This window comes from Hordeum vulgare, chromosome 2H, assembly GCF_904849725.1.
Source record: "Hordeum vulgare subsp. vulgare chromosome 2H, MorexV3_pseudomolecules_assembly, whole genome shotgun sequence".
NCBI classification, from domain to species: domain Eukaryota; kingdom Viridiplantae; phylum Streptophyta; class Magnoliopsida; order Poales; family Poaceae; genus Hordeum; species Hordeum vulgare.
This window is the reverse complement of record NC_058519.1, coordinates 5697080-5715456: the sequence shown is the minus strand read 5'-3', so window position 1 is coordinate 5715456 and position 18377 is coordinate 5697080. Positions and strand designations below refer to the sequence as shown.

At 41.8% G+C, this 18377-nt stretch overlaps 2 protein-coding genes across 3 annotated transcripts; one reads left to right on the top strand and one right to left on the bottom strand.

Annotated features, from left to right (window-relative positions):
• Positions 1-5173: 5173 nt before the first annotated feature.
• LOC123429071 (obtusifoliol 14-alpha demethylase-like) lies at positions 5174-7414 on the bottom strand. 2 transcript variants are annotated; one of them, XM_045113130.1, is made up of 4 exons: positions 7309-7414; positions 6835-7160; positions 6512-6736; positions 5174-6367 (listed from the first exon to the last, which is right to left on the bottom strand). In XM_045113130.1, the coding sequence occupies exons 2-4, from the start codon at positions 7123-7125 to the stop codon at positions 5342-5344; spliced, it is 1542 nt and encodes a 513-aa protein (XP_044969065.1). In that variant the 5' UTR covers positions 7126-7160; positions 7309-7414; the 3' UTR covers positions 5174-5341. The 2 variants fall into 2 exon arrangements, with proteins under 2 accessions (XP_044969065.1, XP_044969066.1); XM_045113131.1 differs by having other exon boundaries at positions 6835-7156.
• An 8911-nt stretch (positions 7415-16325) lies between these two features.
• On the top strand, positions 16326-17939 carry LOC123429070 (putative disease resistance RPP13-like protein 1). Its single transcript, XM_045113129.1, has one exon. The coding sequence runs from the start codon at positions 16326-16328 to the stop codon at positions 17805-17807; it is 1482 nt and encodes a 493-aa protein (XP_044969064.1). The 3' UTR covers positions 17808-17939.
• Positions 17940-18377: the final 438 nt, after the last annotated feature.

Here is an 18377-nt window from a genome sequence, read left to right as displayed (position 1 = left end):
GCGGACTCCACAGGCGTCCGGTGAACATAAAGATGGCAAACCTAAACGCCGGAGGAAGAAGGCTGGAAGGTATGCTACGCTGTATCCAGTGGACTAACGCCGATCATTTCTCACGTGAAACAATGTATCTCACCTTTTTTCTTCTTTCTCAAAAGACGTATCTCCTCCCTTAATTTGCTAAGCTACCCACTCTTATTTTTTCGGTCGTCATGTTACCCTTTTTTACTGTGCACCCAGACCAATTATATGTGCTATTTTGAAATTGTGATGTAGTTTAGTACTACTCCCTCCGTTCCTAAATATAAGTTTTTTAAGAGATTTCATTAAATGACTACATACAAAGCAAAATGAATGAATCTACACTCTAATGTATGTCTATATATATCCGTATGTAGTCTTTTAGTAGAATCTCTAGAAAGACTTATATTTAAGAACGGAGAGAGTATATGATTAACGCCTCGAGTTTCTGTGCTTCCAAGAACCGTCATTCCAAGAACCTTCAAACAAAGCTTCCCGCCGCATATGAATCCAAAGAGAGCAATTTTAATATGATCTCTCTTAATATACCAAAGTTCTGTATCATGTTAGTAAAAATGGTTTTGCTACGTTCGCTTTGAAGTAGATGAAATTCTAGAAAACAATAATACTGGTGTTGTTAACTTCGGCCATCAATGTACATGCAGAAGATTGTATTTTGACACCTTATATGCAGATATTCATATGCCCACAGATACACTCATTTCTATGAAGATGCACATGCATGTTTTGCCGTATCCTTATACGCACCACTGACATACAGAACCGCCATAATATAATACCTTGAGATTGATGAAGGAACCCTCATAGTCGACAGACACGTCTCCTTTCACCGATGGAACATTACCCAAAAATTCTGAAATCAATATAGGAAAATGCAGGCACGAGTGCCAGGTCTGCAACTTGCCCAGAGATCATAACCGTCTCAGGTATGCTCACTGCATGCAGAAGTATTGTTGTGAATAATTGTTGTAATGGAAGTAACAAACATCACAAGCTACCTAGCTGCCGGAATGCATGATTAAAAACCACCATTTCACGTACAGTAGGTAATTAGTCAATTAACAAGTTCATTTTGGTCAATCCAGATCTGGAGATGCAGTTCCGTTGAGAGGGCGGGCGACAAATTACGCTAACCATATTCTTATCTGTGCTAGCTAGGCCACTGAAATATTCTTTCTTCGTTGTCCTGCCCCGAATTTATTGCCTCCGAGCTGCGAACATGTTCAACCTCATTAATATGTTCCCTAGGCCGGATCGAGACAAACTCTCAGGGTATATTGTATACTGTACCTAGTAAGCATATGTACTTTGTAGCATTGTCTACTGAACTGTTCTGTCCTCATTTGTTAGTTAACTAACTCTGCGCTGGTGTCCATGTAATCTTTCGCTGTCAAGCCAAATGTCTGACATAGCCACTAACAAAATATATATGATGTAAGTGTTCTTTAGTTTTGTCTGGCTTGCTGTCATATGATGTTTGATTTGATTAAGGATAATGTTCTGGGGAAGAACCCATAGAGCCGCCTGCAAATTTGTATTATTATAGGAACGGCTCACATGCAGCCAGGGAGCTGCATCGTACAACACACCTTATATTTTATTTATTTTTTGGAAATGAATGTTAAAACCACATGCCTCTGCATCAATTGATGCATACGGTCATCTTTATTTATTATTCAACATAGGCCTAACAAAAACATACATCAAGTCATCCGAAGTCATCACTCACACATACCAAACTCAATAATATGGAGGGCTCTCACTCCCCATATCTAAAGCCGGTGATGTCGCCGATTCATCCACATAATATATCGAAACCCACAGCCGGTGCAACAGACCTAAAGCGTACACCACATGCACATGTTTTAGATGCCACCATCATCATCGAACTGCTGACCCATCTTCCAAAGAGAGATTGGCATCATCCTTGACAGTACGTCCATCCGTCCACACCATTATGGCGCCCAATGGTGCCACCACTCCGTGTTCGGCCGTCCAGACACGAAGATTCTGAAAGATCTGTTATGTGTAGCACCTGCCGACCAGGCATGACACCGCGTAGCACCTGTCGACCAGGCATGACTTGAAATCTCCACCGACAGCTCCGTGCAAGACAAAGCCGCTCCACCTTCTACCTCTGTCTTCTAGCTTTGCTCCACAAACGATGCTCTCAAGAGGGAAAACAACACCGCAGTACCGCCATCGTCCGATCTGAAAGACCAGATCCTAGGGTTTCCTCCGGAGCAACACGAGTGGGTCGACAGTAGTTACACGATGATGCCTTCATCAAGGTAACAACGCAGAACGCTGCCAACGCGTTCCATCGGCTCGGCTTTGACCGGCAACTGTATCTTTCGACTCGCAGCCGAAACTAGATGGCGAATCTCGAGATCTGACCATCCAGCCTCAGGCCGACCACCTCCAACGGAGGAGATGGCCACCATTGCTAGTGGTACCGGCCAGATCAGATTTGACTGTTGACGCTGCTAACCAGTCAACCATGTCCACATCACCTACTGATATTCCCTCCCCACGAAGCCGTATGATCAGAGCCGAACTGCCGGGAAAGAGGAAGACCGAAGGGCGATCTCGCTTCGCCGGTCCCTCCAAACCGTGGGTCTAGAACCTAGATCCCTGCCATCCCCATCACCGGCGGCGCCTGGGCTTAGCTGGCGCACGTCTCTGGGGACAAAGAGGTGGAGGAGAGGGGGGAGGGGAGCGGGGAGGGACGCTGGGGTTGGCCCACCTATCGCCCTTGAGGGAGCGATACAAGGGAGCCCTGGCGGCTCACTCGCATCGTACAACACATAGGCTACATGCAAATGTGCTTTTAAGATTGTTGCGTCATAGCATCATTATCTATCTCGTTTTTTCGAAAGGGGGTGCTTTATTAGTTAATTTTTTTAAGCATTACACACGTGCCTCTTTTTCAATAATGAAAAATATATTAATATCACGGAAATATTAATTTCACCAGCCTCTGCATCGACAAGATATCGAAAGACATCAAGGATAAACACAACCAAGAACCAAAAAAGCAAATAATAAAAACAAACACCCCGTCGAAGTGATGAAACACTCTCAACAACAACACTCTAATTAACCCCGGCCAAAGACAACACCGGGACTACAGTCAAGGTTCCCTGAAAGCACAACTTCCAAGAAGGAAACAATACATAAGCGTTACCGTCGTCCGATAAAGTATCTTGAGTTTTCACCCTGGAGAGAGTCACAGATGTCCAGAACAATGTCTTTGCAATACCATTTGCCATCTACAACCAATGAAAATCAGACCTAGGGCTTTCACCCTGGAGAGAGTCCGAGATCCAAAATACAATGTCTTTGCAAGACCATTGCCAGGTACAAACAATGAAGGTCAGACCTTGGGCTTTCACCATAGAGTTCGCGGCTCAATACTCGAGAAGAAACCCCAAAAATGTTGTCCACATGTGTTGCCTCCTGCCAAGGCCACCGCTCCAAGTCCTCAAGACCCGACACACAAGAAAAAAACATGTGTCGCCGGTCTTCAACGAAACCAAATCTCCTCTCCCCATTACATGTCTCCGCTCGCGGCCACCATGAGTTTCTTCACCGTTGTCAACACCGTGGAAATCTGTACTTAGACATGTCCCATGGAATCGGCAAGACAACGAATCATGAAGCCTCTCCGGCCAAAGATGAGGGCGCACCCGACCGAATCAATATTGATGTAGATATCCAGTGACGTCGTGAGTCAAAAATATAAATCTCCGAGAGGAAGACCAAAACCGACGGCGTCCAGATCGACGACCTGGCATGAAGCTGACTGAACCTATGGAGCATGAAGAATAGCAGGGCCAACTACCGCGGGGCTCCCCTGGATCCCGGTCGGATCTAGGTAGTTCCACGCCTTACAACCGTCCCCGAAGCAGGCTCAAAGGGCCACGATGCCGGTAGCCGCCGCCACACCCATGTGAGGACGTGAGGTCTATCATCGGTCGTCAGGTCCTAAGCCCCTGCGCACGCCAACGAACCACCCAACCTACTGCCCTACAGGATGAAAGCCGTCACGGAAGAGCGCCCCGCTGACACCATCGGCCATGTGTGCTCGGCCTGATGGCGTCCTCCTTTTGCGGCGCAGCAAGAGTACGGGACAAGGAGCGGCACTGGTGCGAGGAGGGATGGCTGCGCCGTAGTCGCCATGGGCTGGGCGACGTGGGGCGATCCTATTTTCACGTCCAACTCCGCCCCGTCTATTACACCCTATATATGTTTGCACAGTTAAGATATATGCAGCCAAACAGTGTCCTCTCACTCGAACGAAAAATAAAAAGACAAAATACAATGAAAACATGTGGAGTTCGTATAACGCCTAAAGCGAAGTGGGGCCAATCTTAAAATCATGTTTCCACCCATGTTGGATAAAAGTATCGCTAACTATAGCCTCTAATCGTGTACACACCACCATAAACAGGTCTCGATTCTCCATACTTTATAGAAAGGACAATAAATGAAGAGTCCCGGTACATCTATAGATAACATGTATAGGAGAATTGCTTTTATTATTAAAAACCTTGTCATTTTTGCATAGAAAAGCGACCAAATAACGGCAAGCTCTCCACCCTATAGAATGATCAAATTTGTATGGAAAGAATAAATATTTTATTGTCTCATCATGATGACTAAAGGCACATTGCAGACTTCCTTGCCAATTCCTCTTAATAACATTATCTTTAAAAAGAATGACTCAACGACGAAGATATCATGCAAAACTTTTATTCTTAAGCGGTATCTTTATCTTTTAGATTTTCAGTACTATCTCATATGATGTTTGAGTATATTAGGGATAATGTTCGTGCGAAAGCTCACATGCATGCAGCCAGGGCCAGAGCTACAGTCTGCCACTCTTTTCTCCATTTGAAGATTGCTGCTCATTATGTGTTTTAGCTAGTCATTATCTGATGCAGTTGAAAGAGACAATTAATTCTTAAAATAACATGAGAAGTTATGAGAACTGAAGCATTGAGGAATCTTAACTAGGATACACTTTTCAACATTACTACTGTATTATATTGCTGAAAATATCAGAGTGACCTTTTTTTTGTTATTGGTAGGGGCATTAAGAACGAACTTTGTTTACAGAACAAACAAACGTGTACACATACGCACATGACTCCCACTCCCAGGGTGATGGCGAATATTTTCATATATGCAAACTGTTCTCCCTTTTTAACACATATTTAGCATATCAATTTCTTACATATAAAAATGACACACCAAGATATATTTTTCTTACAAACTCATTACTTCACATGCTTGCGTGCTAATTAACTATTGACCTTCTCGTGTAGGTAACCATCACTTTTCCTCTAGGTCCCGGTAATATTTTGTCATTCTCTAGCTCGGGGAAAGGAGAGATCAACTCAAGCTCAAAGTTCCTCAGCAAATAGCTCCATATCACCTTGATTTGCATGAAAGCATAATCCTGTCCCAAGCAAGAATACCTCCCGGCACCAAAAGATATGTCCGATAACTTGCCGCCGGTTTTGTCCTCCTCTCTCCCCAGACTAAACCGGTATGGATCATACATATTAGGGTTCTTATAAATGTAAGGCAACTTGTTGCTCACTGCTACAGAGCACGCTAAATCATGCCCTTCTGGGATCTCAAATTCCATTCCATCTCTAGTTTGCACGGTGAAGCTCTTGTGTGCATGCCGGAGTAGTATTGGGGTTGGAGAGTAAAGTCTCAGTGCCTCTTTGATACAGCAACGCAAGGTACCCATCTTTGACAAGGTGATGTAGTCTATGGGTTCTCCATTTTGCTCAATGATTTGCTTCTGCTCTTCCCTGGCAGCTGCCATGTACTTTTGATGGCTCAGCAGGCAAGCTCCTGTCCAGGTGCTGGTGCTTGAGCTAGTGTGCTGCCCGGCGAACAAGATGGCGATGAGTAGCCCGACGATCTCGTTGTCTGTCATGGATCGGCCGTTGCTATATTTTGAGTCTATGAAGTATTGCAAAACATCTCCTTCATCGTCGTCACCGTCGTCCGCAAATCGGGCTGGTGTAATTCTTCTACGTGATCTGACTATCTCATGAAGTATTTCTCCCAGCCTCCCGCGCACTTCGTCACGTCGGCGGTGCTGTGGAATTGGGAGGTGCGGGAAGAACAAGTTGATCATGTGGAAGCTGTTTTCAAATAGTTCATGGAGGAGTCTCGACACTTCTTGCAAGTTCTTGCCTTTGATCTCATTGCCGAGCAAGCATCTGTTTGCGATTAACACGATTAGGTGCCCCAGCTCATCCTTTAAATCAACCGTGCCATTTTGTCCCCAATTTGCAAAATAGTCCTATACATAAAAATTAATTAGATATCTAGCACTCCAAAAAATATGCTTATAAATCCAACAACTAATAATCGTAAAGTGGAGTAATTAAATAGTGCATATAAATAAAAATAGAGGAACTATATTATTATCTAAAAGTAAAATTACCTCCACTTCGCTAACCATGGAAGGAACGTCTCTTCGCAACCTCGCCGGCTGTATGGCCTTGGTACAAAACCGGATCTGCTCATTTCTGGTAGCCAAATCCACACCAAATAGAACTCCTGGACCGAGGACGGGCACAATGACCTTAGCAGTATCCCCGAAGTCAATCTCGGATGGTGATCCCTTGAAGAAATGAGCATTAACCTCTGGCCCAACCAAAAATGTCACCTTAAAAGATTGATGACATGCACATCAGTTTGTAACTCATCGAATACTCTTAAGTTCATGTTTTCTGCCATCTACAAAAAGATGTTAATTAAGGTCACCTTCTTGAGCCCAAAAAGGTTCACCGTGAACACGCTGCCCATCTTCATGTGTAGGTCATGGATGGCAGCATGTAAACCCTTCATGGGTGTCAGAAGTGTGAGCAGAGCTGCCATTAGAGGAGCTCCGCTCACAACATGTGGTGGCGGCCGAGTAACTGCCGATCTTTGTCCTTTGCGCATGGGATGAATGGTTCTGACTCTTGCAATGATCTTGGAGATGATGATGGTGAGAAAAACAAATGCTATGGTGAAGCATGCTGCCGTGTGGATTGTGTCCTGGTCCATGTCCATATGCGTATGCTGCACTCAATTTTATGCAGACCTGGCTAACAAAAATGAGTTGATTGGTTTTGCTGAGGATAAAGGTTGTAAATTACACAATCTAGAACAAAAACATATGTAGAATACTTTTTTTAAGAAACATTGATGAGAGAGAGAGAAAGAGAGGGAGGGAGAGAGAGAGAGATTACTTACTAATAATTGTTTGTGCTTGAAGCAGGCGTTCGTATAATCCTGCACCAATTACTCACAGACAAGACCTGCACCGAAACTGAAAAGAATTGGAAATAGGATGAAACGTTTGCAGGTGGATGAATGACAAGAATTACATGTCGGACAGAACAGCCGTTTTATAGATGCACGTACGTTTCTTGACTTGCAGGTGGACGCATGTGGTCCATAGAATTATACTTGTCCAGTCTTATTTAATAGTCGTTGCTGCACCATTGTTGACTAGTACAAGTGCCGGTTCAAAACTAAACTGCTAAACTAATAGTCTGGTCTTAGTCCTAAAGAAAAATTGACCAGCCATCAATTCCAGAAAAATGCAACTAACAATGGTGTGACGGAAACTACCATCAGAAAGGAAAATCTACTAGACCATTTCCATTTTATTTTTTTATTACCATGTATTTGGATTTAATTTCTCTGTGTGTGTGTGTGTGAGAGAGAGAGAGACCTTTTGTTTTGTACTGCTTTAAACAGAAACCAGCGTAAGCGAAACAACATACGTTGATCAGATACTAAGATTTCAATTTCATGGAGGTAGTTGATTCAATTTCAATTGATTGAAGAAGACATGGAACTCTAAACCAGCAAGTCACATTGTTTCTGCATACCAACTCATAGCGCGGAAATCCAATTCGGCTTTCGGAAGCATATGCTTCTGCCTATCATTTTTTTTTGTGCAAATGTTAGTTGTTTTTGAAAAAGATAGATGTGTTCATTGTCACACCAAGATGCTATCTACATTTTATTAGGAAGAAAGCTTAAGTATTTTGATATGTGAAAAAATAGTAGAACGACAAATGTTACACTTAATTGTTTTTCACCGAGGAAGCACCGTTATCCAGTTTCACATCAAAATTGACAAGCATACTTGTTATACTAACAAGAACGCCTAAAAAAATCAGAATTTTTTTTATTTTCAATTTACTGTTTATTAGGGAGCATATGCACCCCAGAGCCAAAACGGTCCTCCCCTCGCAGCGACCTTTCCTGTGGCATGACTACTGGAGAAGACCCCAGTGGTGGAGTCAGAAGCAAGTTACAACGGGGACTGTGCTATGTTGAATGATAAAATTCTATGATTTTCCGTACTTTGTATGAAGGAATTACAAGGGAAGTTGTTACAAGGCCTGGGGCTATAGCACTATCTGTGCCAGGCTTATCTCCCCCAATTAATATCAGTCCAAGACAATTACAGGATTTAGCTACTCCCTTCGATCCATACTTTCCCGACAAGTAATTTCGAACAGAGGAGGTATCATTGAGATCACTACTTCCTTAATTACCATTGTTGGGTGATGATTCATCATCAATGGGCTGCACCAAATGTTCGAACTATTGTAGCCGGGGACTATAATTATACGGGAAGGAGTGGATCCATCAGTTCGCCTTTGGATAACAGAACTATGGCGGCACTCTGTCCCACCTTGGCAGTGATTCCCAATCCCCGTTGTGCTTGTTCATTTAATCTTGTTGCTCAAATCCTTGTATCTGAAAGTAATTTTTGTGCTATTCATGAGATCATAGGAGATTCCTAACACTTGTATGTAGAGGTAGATCACCACCCATCCACCTCCAAAATTTACCTACATTTTCCACTACTCCCTTCCACCATTACTATGAACAGATACTCTTATTTTATTCCGGTTATATCTAATTAGGGAGGGGCCAGAAAATTGGGCTTGCAAAAAATCTTGGGAATCCTAGATTTTTTCGCCTAAAATTTTCAAACGAATTTTTAATCAAAAAAATTGTGTCAGAATATATTATATTTAACCCTTTTTCGGTTCTAGTGGGCAGCAGGCCTAGTTACCTTCAGGAGGCCTGCAGAGCATAGAAACACCACTTCATCATTTTAGGTAAAGATCTATAGCCTTGTGTAAATGAAGTAGTGGTTCTTGGAGCCTTACCTCCACATCTTTCATGCCAATTTGCATATGCAAAGATGCATGGTCCTTTTCTACTCGCTCTATAAACTTTTATAAGGCGTTTTAGTATAAGTTTGTACCAAAATAGGCAATATTTCAGTCAATAAAAGGAAAACATGTAGAAGCACATGTTTTTTGGTAGCTAGGTGCAGCCATTTGGGAATGGTTGTAACTATGTACAACCAATTCAACTAATTGTTTAGCAATATGATTAGTTCTGCACAAGTGTGATTTGCAATCTTTATTGCAGTTGATCTAGTCTGGCGAGTACGGTATTTTCTTATTTACTTTTTACAGACGATCACAAGGCAATACTGTATGAGTCGATACAGAGCATAGGAGTTATTACCCTCGTTTTTTAATAAAAGGCAAAAAATTAAAACTAGTTTATGGGAACAGATTATTGGATGTACACGTCAGCTAGTAAAAATAATTAACTACATCCTCTCTTCCTAAATAAAAATCTTTTTAGAAGTTTACTATAGGACTACATACGGATGTTTATAGACATGCTTTAGTGTATAGATTCACTCTTTTTGCTTCGTATGTAGTCTCCTAGTAAAATTTTAAAAAGACTTATATTTAGGAACGGATGAAGTACATACGAACATCAGATTATAAATCATTTGTGAAACTGATGTATCAACTGTTTAGTCAGAGCCGCCGCCTATCTAGACTAATTTGAAATTTCACGATGTATCACCATGTATTGTTAATGACATGACAATATCAGGATTGATACTGCCAAACATGCATGCGTAGAAGTCTTCTTCCAGATCACATATATTGAAAAACGATGACAAGTTCAGTCCCCCCAACTGTTCAATTTTAAGACGGGGAATTTTCCAAGTCTCTCAAAGGGTACTTGTGGTCACTTGTAATAGTTGAAAAATCAAAGGAACAGGCATGGAATAAGTATGTAATTTCATGGTTGGGGTGTAATAGATGTGATGGAATATGGAAGTAGTTGATTCCAACATCTTGCTTGAAGAAGACGTGTACTCCCTCAGTCCAGTCCATAGTTGCCAGAAATTCTGGTCAATTGGGTCGAGGAGCGGGGTCGCGGGTTGAGGGACGCGACCACTCTAGAACAAGGTACAACGATGAGTATACTTCTTCAGTACAAAGAATTTCGGGTCGATGGCCCCGGTGTGATTCATAGGCTCGTGTACGCGATACAAAGGCCATAACATCCCTCAAAAAAGATGACAATCTGTTGATATATTTCCCAATATTCCAGCTACAAAATTTCACGGTAAATTTTCATTTATGACAGCAACTATGTAATAAAAATGACTTAAAAGAAATAGGGACTGCTGATGACTGCGCCGTGATTTTCTCAGCTGCCGGTATTCCTTTCACACGAGCGTTCTGATCCGGGAAGTATCCCATTCCAAAACCCCTCTTCACGATCGTTCCTCTGTAAAACTCGAATGGATCAGCCCTCCATGGATCCATCCTCAAAGTCCAAGCCTCCAAGGTTCTCCTCCCTCCAGCGTCTGATTCTGAACCGCTTGGCCTACGCGCATGATGTATGGCCGCATACGTTAGCGAACAGCTCGAGGGCCGGCAACCGGCAGGCGAGTGGCGAATCCGGGAAGAGCGGATTCCGATGATCCGATGGTGGAGTGCAGTTGCATGGTACCCTGGTAAGCCTCCATCCTCATGAACTACCTTGGCATCTTGCATACCCATTTGTGGCAGCACCATCGATCTGGGTCGCGATCCCTCCATCGACCCTCCTCGACCTGACTTCGTCCCCGATCCTCGATCGGGATCGATTGAACCCCGGGTCAGAGATCGAACCCTCGACCCGCGAACTAGGCTACTATGGTCCAGCCTGGAAAATAATCGGTATCAAGAAAAAAGAAACCTTGATGTGGATACATAACGGACCTTGAAGCTCTAGGGTTGTAGTATTACTATAAATGATGTGTTAGTACGTAATTGTAGTAGCGTTGTGTGCAGGGTGTATCTATCATAACTTGTCACATAACTAGTTAAGGTTTTCAACAGCGTATATTTTTCTAAAAATCCTGAAGAAAATACTGAAGCTACATACCTATAATATAACATGATCCGGTGAAAGGATTGAAAAATTACTATAGTATATGCCTTGGATAAAAAAATCTAATAGTGATGGTAAGTAGTAGAACTGAGAATTATAAAACGGAAAAACAATTTTTTTTAGAAGAGCCCAGCTGTAAACCGGAAAGGAGGGAGTATGTCTCAATGAGCTGAAATGATTGTTTGTTTTTAGTGAGAACACATAAATGCATATTTTCACAATTCGTCCGTTGGATCACCTTATTACATCATAGTGGTGCTCCCCTATCTTTTTTAATTTTTTTATAATGTTGAAACAGTTAAAAGCTTACTGTGGCTTAGATACATTCATATCTACAAAAATCTAAGACAAGAATTTTGGGACAGAAGAAGTATGTAAAAAGAAGAGTAAGATGGAGCATGTTAAAATTTGCCCAGCCAGTAATGATAAAATTGGCTGTACAAGGCGGTCGTGAGAACCCGGGCTCTGCGCTGCCAGTGCTCACCTGTCGGGTATGTAGGTCGTTACTTGAAAATCAAAACCCAGACAAGCAACACTTTTAGCATTGTGGATATCCACGTCAACGTCTGCAAAAAAGACTAGCAAATTGGAAAGGAAAACTACAATCTCTAGGAGGAAGATTGGTACTCATAAATTCGGTGCTAACTAATATGGTATTGTACTCCCTCCGTCCGGAATTACTCGTCACCAAGATGGAAAGAAATGAATGTATCTAGAATTAAAATATGTCTAGGTGCATCCATTTTTATGCCAAGTAATTCCGGATGGAGGGAGTATATGATATCTTTCTTCCAGCTACGCAAAGGAGTCTTACAAAGATTACATTATTTCCGATCGAGACTTTTTTGGCAAGGGGATAGTGAGAAAAATAAATATCGATTGACTAAATGGAATGTCGTTTGCCGACCAAAAGGCCAAGGAGGATTGGGTATTCATGACCTACATGTTAAGAACTCAGCCCTCTTGGGTAAGTGGCTTTTCAAGATACTTACGGAAGATGGCGTCTGGCAAACATTTCTTAAACGAAAATACATAGGCACCAAACCGCTATCACAGGTAATCTGGAAACGTCGTGATTCACACTTTTGGGCCGGCCTAATGGAGACTAAGAAACATTTGTTTCGCTTTGGTGTATTTAAGATTAAGGATGGATCGGAAATTATATTTTCGGAGAATAAGTGGTTAGGAAATACCACACTCCGTGAGCAATATCTGGCCTAGCTTATACCCCCTTCGTAAACTAATATAAGAGCATTTAGAATCTAAATGCTCTTATATTAGTTTACAGAGGGAGTACAATATTGCGCTCAACAAAGGTGCTACACTTGGATCTATCATGTAAGTCTCACCAAGATGACGTTCAGACGAGACTTGATCGGTGCGAGGCTCCAGTCATGGAATACCCTGTTAGGCCGGTTAGCATTAGTCCGGCTGACACAAGGTACGGATGAGTTTCGTTGGAATCTATGTGAGAATGATAGATTCTCCGTGGATTTCATATATAGGGCGATGCTACAGTTCGACATCTGAGTCGATAATAACAGAAAAAATGGCAGATGAAGGTATCACTGAAATTAAAGATTTTTGCGAGGTACCTTCGCACACGTGTCATTTTAATTAAAGACAACCTCATCAAACGTAGCTGGCATGGAAGCATGAAGTGTGTATTTTGTCCTAAAAAAGAGACAATAAAACACTTATTCTTTGATTGCCAGTTCACACGTTTATCTGGTCGGCTATCCAAATGGCTTCCAACTTGTATCCACCCACTTCCGTTGCCAATGTTTTTGGCAATTGGTTAACCGGGATTCATACTAAGTTTATAATCATTCTTCGGTAGGAGCACTTGCCATTATATGATCGCTTTGGCTGAGGAGAAATGAGAAAGTTTTCAATGATAATAATTACTCTCGCTTGCAGGTTCTATTTCGATGCACAGGGATTCTCCGTTCGTGGTCCACCTTACAACGGACGGAGTTTCGAGACCTTTTTATGGTGGCTTCTGGACAACTAGTGAAGGTGACGAGGGATATTTTCATCCCAAATGGGTAGCAGCGTGACCTCCGGATTGGGTCTTCATAGGCAACAATGATTTATGTCTACAGGATTGTATTACGCCTGTTGCTTTTTTTTGGTTACCGTACTTGTGGACTTTGGTTGTGTGCATCTTAGCTATACAGAGACCGGATGTAATGCTTAAACCTTTTAAGTAATAAAGCCCTTTATAAAAAAAATCAACATCAGGTGAAGCCTCAACTCTGAACAGTTAAACATTGAACAAGCACAAAATAAGCCACACACTCACTGATCAGGTTCTCCATGAAACAATCAGGTTACATGTGTCTTCATAGATTACGGAAGTATGGAACTGTAATTCTCATCATCACTGAAACAAGATTGAAAACAAAGGAGCATATCATTTCTGGTTGATGAGGTGCACCCTCCTTCTCCACTCAAGTTCATCTAGAAAAGTCCAAAACAGTTTCCACGGTCGACAGTATAGTCACCGTTGGAGACTTTTCTACTTGGCAAAGGGTCCCTGTCAGACTTCTTTTTCCAGAACACTACAAGACTTGTCTGGCAGAGGCCACTGTATTTGTCCAGAGGCCCTTGATTCAAATAGGAAACAAAACTAAGTTGGCAATCCTCTTAACTTGCATCATGCTATTTTCCTTACCCATATTACCCCATCAACATGCCAAGCTTAACTATGAAGAATGTAAAAGGTGCAAAAGTCTCCCACTAAAGATGAACTAGCACAAAATAAGCTATAGTGACTGATAGGGTTCTGAAATACATGTGACAATGGAGTTGCTCCCTTGCTTTCTCCATTAAAGGAGCAAATGTACAAGCAAACTGATTACATGTCCTCCGGAAGATCACTAGAACTCCCTCCGTCCGAAAATACTTGTCCTAGAAATGGATGTATCTAGACTTATTTTAATTAAGGGAGTGCCTAGAACTCAGCTAGCTGAGATTTTCTATGGTCTCATTCACATAATCTCATTGTATTTTTGTATTTATCCTTTTTGTTTTTTAGTCCATTATTTTATTTTTTTGGGTTGACATGTCATATTTTTAATAGTCATTGCTATGCGTTTCATCTAACCGGTATAAAAACTATTCGTTCGGTTTTTATTGCTGCACATCCCATCTTTTAAAGAAAATCACCGATAAAATTAAAAAAAGAATGAGCAAAAAAAGTTAGGTAATGGCTTGTTAGCTTCAACTACTTTGACCACTAAACATTCTTGTAAAAAAAGTAGCGTGTCCTTATTATATGAATTGTGATGTAATAATTTGTATTTTTTTAGTAAAAAACAACTTAATTCTAGCTTTTCCCTGTAGTTGCTGCACAAATAAGATTTGCAGTTGCGACCCGCCTGTGAATACTTGTAGTTGCGACCCGAATATAAATACTTGCAATTGCGCCCCGACTATGAATACTTGCAATTGCGATAGGATTTTGAATACTTGCAATTGCGACAGGATTTTGAATACTTGCAGTTGGATTAGACTTTGAATACTTATAATTGTGACCCGGCTTTGAATACTTGCAGTTGCGACTCAACATCGAATACATGCAGTTGCCACCCGATTTTGAATACTTGCAGTTGCGACCCGACTTCGAATACATGCAGTTGCGACCGACTTCGAATACATGCAGCTGAGACCCGACTTTGAATACTTGCAGTTGCGACCCGACTTTGAACACAAGTAGTTGCGACCCGACTTTGAATACTTGCAGTTGCGACCCGACTTCGAATACATGCAGTTGCGACCCGACTTTGAATAATTGCAGTTGCGACCCGACTTCGAATACATGCAGTTGCGACCCGACTTTGAATACTTGTAGTTGCGGCCCGACTTTGAATATTTACAGTTGCGAGCACATTTCAAATCTTTCAGTTGCGACCCAACTTTGAATACTTGCAGTTGCGGCCCGACTTCGAATACATGTAGTTACGACCCGACTTTGAATACTTGCAGTTGCGACCCGTCTTTGAATATTTACAGTTACGGTCACATTTTAAGTCTTGCAGTTGCGACCCGATTTTGAATATTAATGTCATTAATATAAAATTGAAAACAAAAAGAAGACACCAAAAACATTAAAAAAAACACGGACTAAAAAGTTAAAAAAACACTAGAAAGTAATAAATAAATAAATAAATAATAAAAGCCTAAATAGACAATTTTATAATATATGATAACAAATGAACATTAAGTTTAATGAAATGAATACACTTATTTAGGAAAAGGAAAAGGAGTAGAATTAATTAGTTACAAAGTGTTTACATGTACTAGAAAGAAAGATTAAAACACAAAGTAGGAAAATATGAACAGAGAAACAGTAAATAAAAAATAAAAATAAAACCGAATGATAACAAGAACCAGAAAATGAAATTCAAAAAAGAAAAAAGAAGCTCACCTCGTTTCAGCTTCTCTCCCACAAGTACTTGTAGCATAGGACCAACAAAAAAGGCAAAAAAAAGATTAGCGTTGAAAAGCCAATAATGGTCCTAACCACACAAAGACACACAAAAAACAATGACAGAAATAGAAGAAAACTATACGCGTATAAATCTGAGTGTATTAATTTACTGGGTATAGAGGTGATTGAGACCAAAACAAAAACTCAGCTAGCTGAGAACTAGCAAAACCATTTAATTAAAGATACATCCATTATATACATTTTTAGGACAAGTATTTCCGAACGGAGGGAGTACTAAGGTATTTGCCAGTTAGTTGCTTCCTTGCTTTCTCCACTGAAGTTCAACAATAGTTAATTTTGACCCACCATGAATATTGAAGACTGGTGCATTTTTCCATGCTTCTTCTAGTCCGTGTTTCACCCACCCACTTGTCTCAGTCAAAGTCATACATGGAGACTTTTCAGTTTTGCCAAGAATCTCTGTAAGACTTGTAAGAGGCCAGCATAGTTAAATTTGTCCCGAGACAGCCAAGCAACCTCATCAATCCAAGCCATGGAGACTGCCAAATCTGCAATTGCAAGTGAACTCGTGAGCCGGTTCATCTCCTTCCTGATGAACAAGTACAACTCCTCGAGCCATGCCCAATCGGAGAAGAAGGTTGCGCAGAGGTTGCAGCACCTCTTGATGAGAGCTGGCACCATTATTGAGGAGGCAGACACGCGATACATAACCAATTCCGGGATGATGATGCAGCTCAAGATACTCTCAGAGGCCATGTACCGAGGATACAGTGAGCTGGACAATTTGAGGTACTGTGCCCTCCAAGACAGTGCAGGCTGCTTCGACAAGGTTAGCATCAACGACTCATCTAGCAGCAGCTTGCATTTAGCCATTCGTTCCAAGCGTTCTCGAACAACAACTGGAAAGGATAACAAGCAAAAGCGCCACGAGTCACATGCAGCCTTGGAAAGCTTAGAAATTGCTATTGCTAATATGGCAGAATTTATTGTTCTTTTGGGTGGATGTGAGCGCATGTCCCGTAGGCCATATGATGTTTATCTTTACACTGACAATTTCATGTTCGGCCGACACAGTGAGAAGCAAAAGCTCTTGAGCTTCTTGTTGCAGCACAACAACCCTCCTGGTGATCAGGCACTCGCAGTTCTTCCGATCATAGGTGGTGCTGGAGTTGGAAAGAAAACCTTGGTTGCTCATGTGTGTGCCGACGAAAGGGTTCGGTCACGCTTCTCCTCTATTTTGCACTTGAATGGACACAACCTCTTGACTATACTTGACCATGGAAGGACCATGTTTGGGACGAAGTTGATAGTTATCGAGTTTGCTTCTGATGTAGGTGAGGATGAATGGAAAAAATTTCACTCGTTTCTCATAGGAATGAGCACAGGAAGCAAGATCATCATCATAAGTAAACTTAAAAGGTTAACCCGGTTTAGATCGGTACAGCCTATTTTCCTAAGTGTTCTGTCTTATGACGAGTTGAGGTACCTTTTCAAGACACTGGCATTCGGGAGTGTAGACCCTGCAATACATCCACGGCTAGTACAACTAGCAGATGAATTTTCCAAGATGTTGCATAATCTGCCATCAGGTACACTTATTTCAACAAATATTCTTGCGGATGTGTTAAGATTGAACCTCAGTGTTCAGTTTTGGCGTTGCATATTGGAGAAAGCGCTAAGATATGTTAAAAGAAACTACTCCACATGTGGTGGGCGCTCAAGCATGCTTACGGACCAAGCTCATCTAGTGGACATAACGGACTATACTTTGCATCCACTTAGCATGATAGCTTGCACTGCTGATGTTTCAATCAAGAAGGAATTGCCAAGAATAACACTTGGGGAACTTATAAGAGATCCTAGTGTTACACCGACACAAGACTTCATTCTAATTGCATGGGAATCAAGGATACCGCCTCATGACTCATTTCCTCATTTCGTTATAAGTCATGCTCAGGGTGCACATGAAGGTGGTGCCTTAACAGGGAGGAAGCGAAGTCGAGCGCCAATCTAATTTTGTTTCAAAAGTCTTACAATGCAACTCTTGTTGTATTTTAGTTTTTTTTTGGTATATGTAAAATGAGTGTTCAGGTGGCCATGGAAAAACTGTTTCAAGGGGTGATTGTATACCATTCAAATAACTGTACTCGAGATCTCTAATAAAGTTGTATGTTGTATGAGATCCAACCACTCCCTGCACTTCTCTTATAACCAGCGATTTGATCTCACACCATTGTACAAATCCTGATCCATACACTAGTGGGGACGGGGCCTTTAGCCCCGGCCCGTAAGGGGCTTTAGTCCCGGTTCACCAACCGGGACTAAAGGGGCGGGACTAAAGGCCTAACCTTTCTTCCCGGCCCTCTTACAAGCCGGGACTAAAGGTGCTCCACGTGGGCGCCTCGTAGCGCCCCAGGGGCAGGCCCTTTAGTCCCGGTTCGTTTCACGGACCGGGACTAAAAATTTTCAAATTTTGCTGGTTTTTGGGTTTCTTTTTAATGAAATTATTTTTGGGTTTTAGGGTTTTAGGGTTTAGGTGTTCGGGAGATTAACGTGATGCCTCGTTTGGTGTTCGGGAATTAGT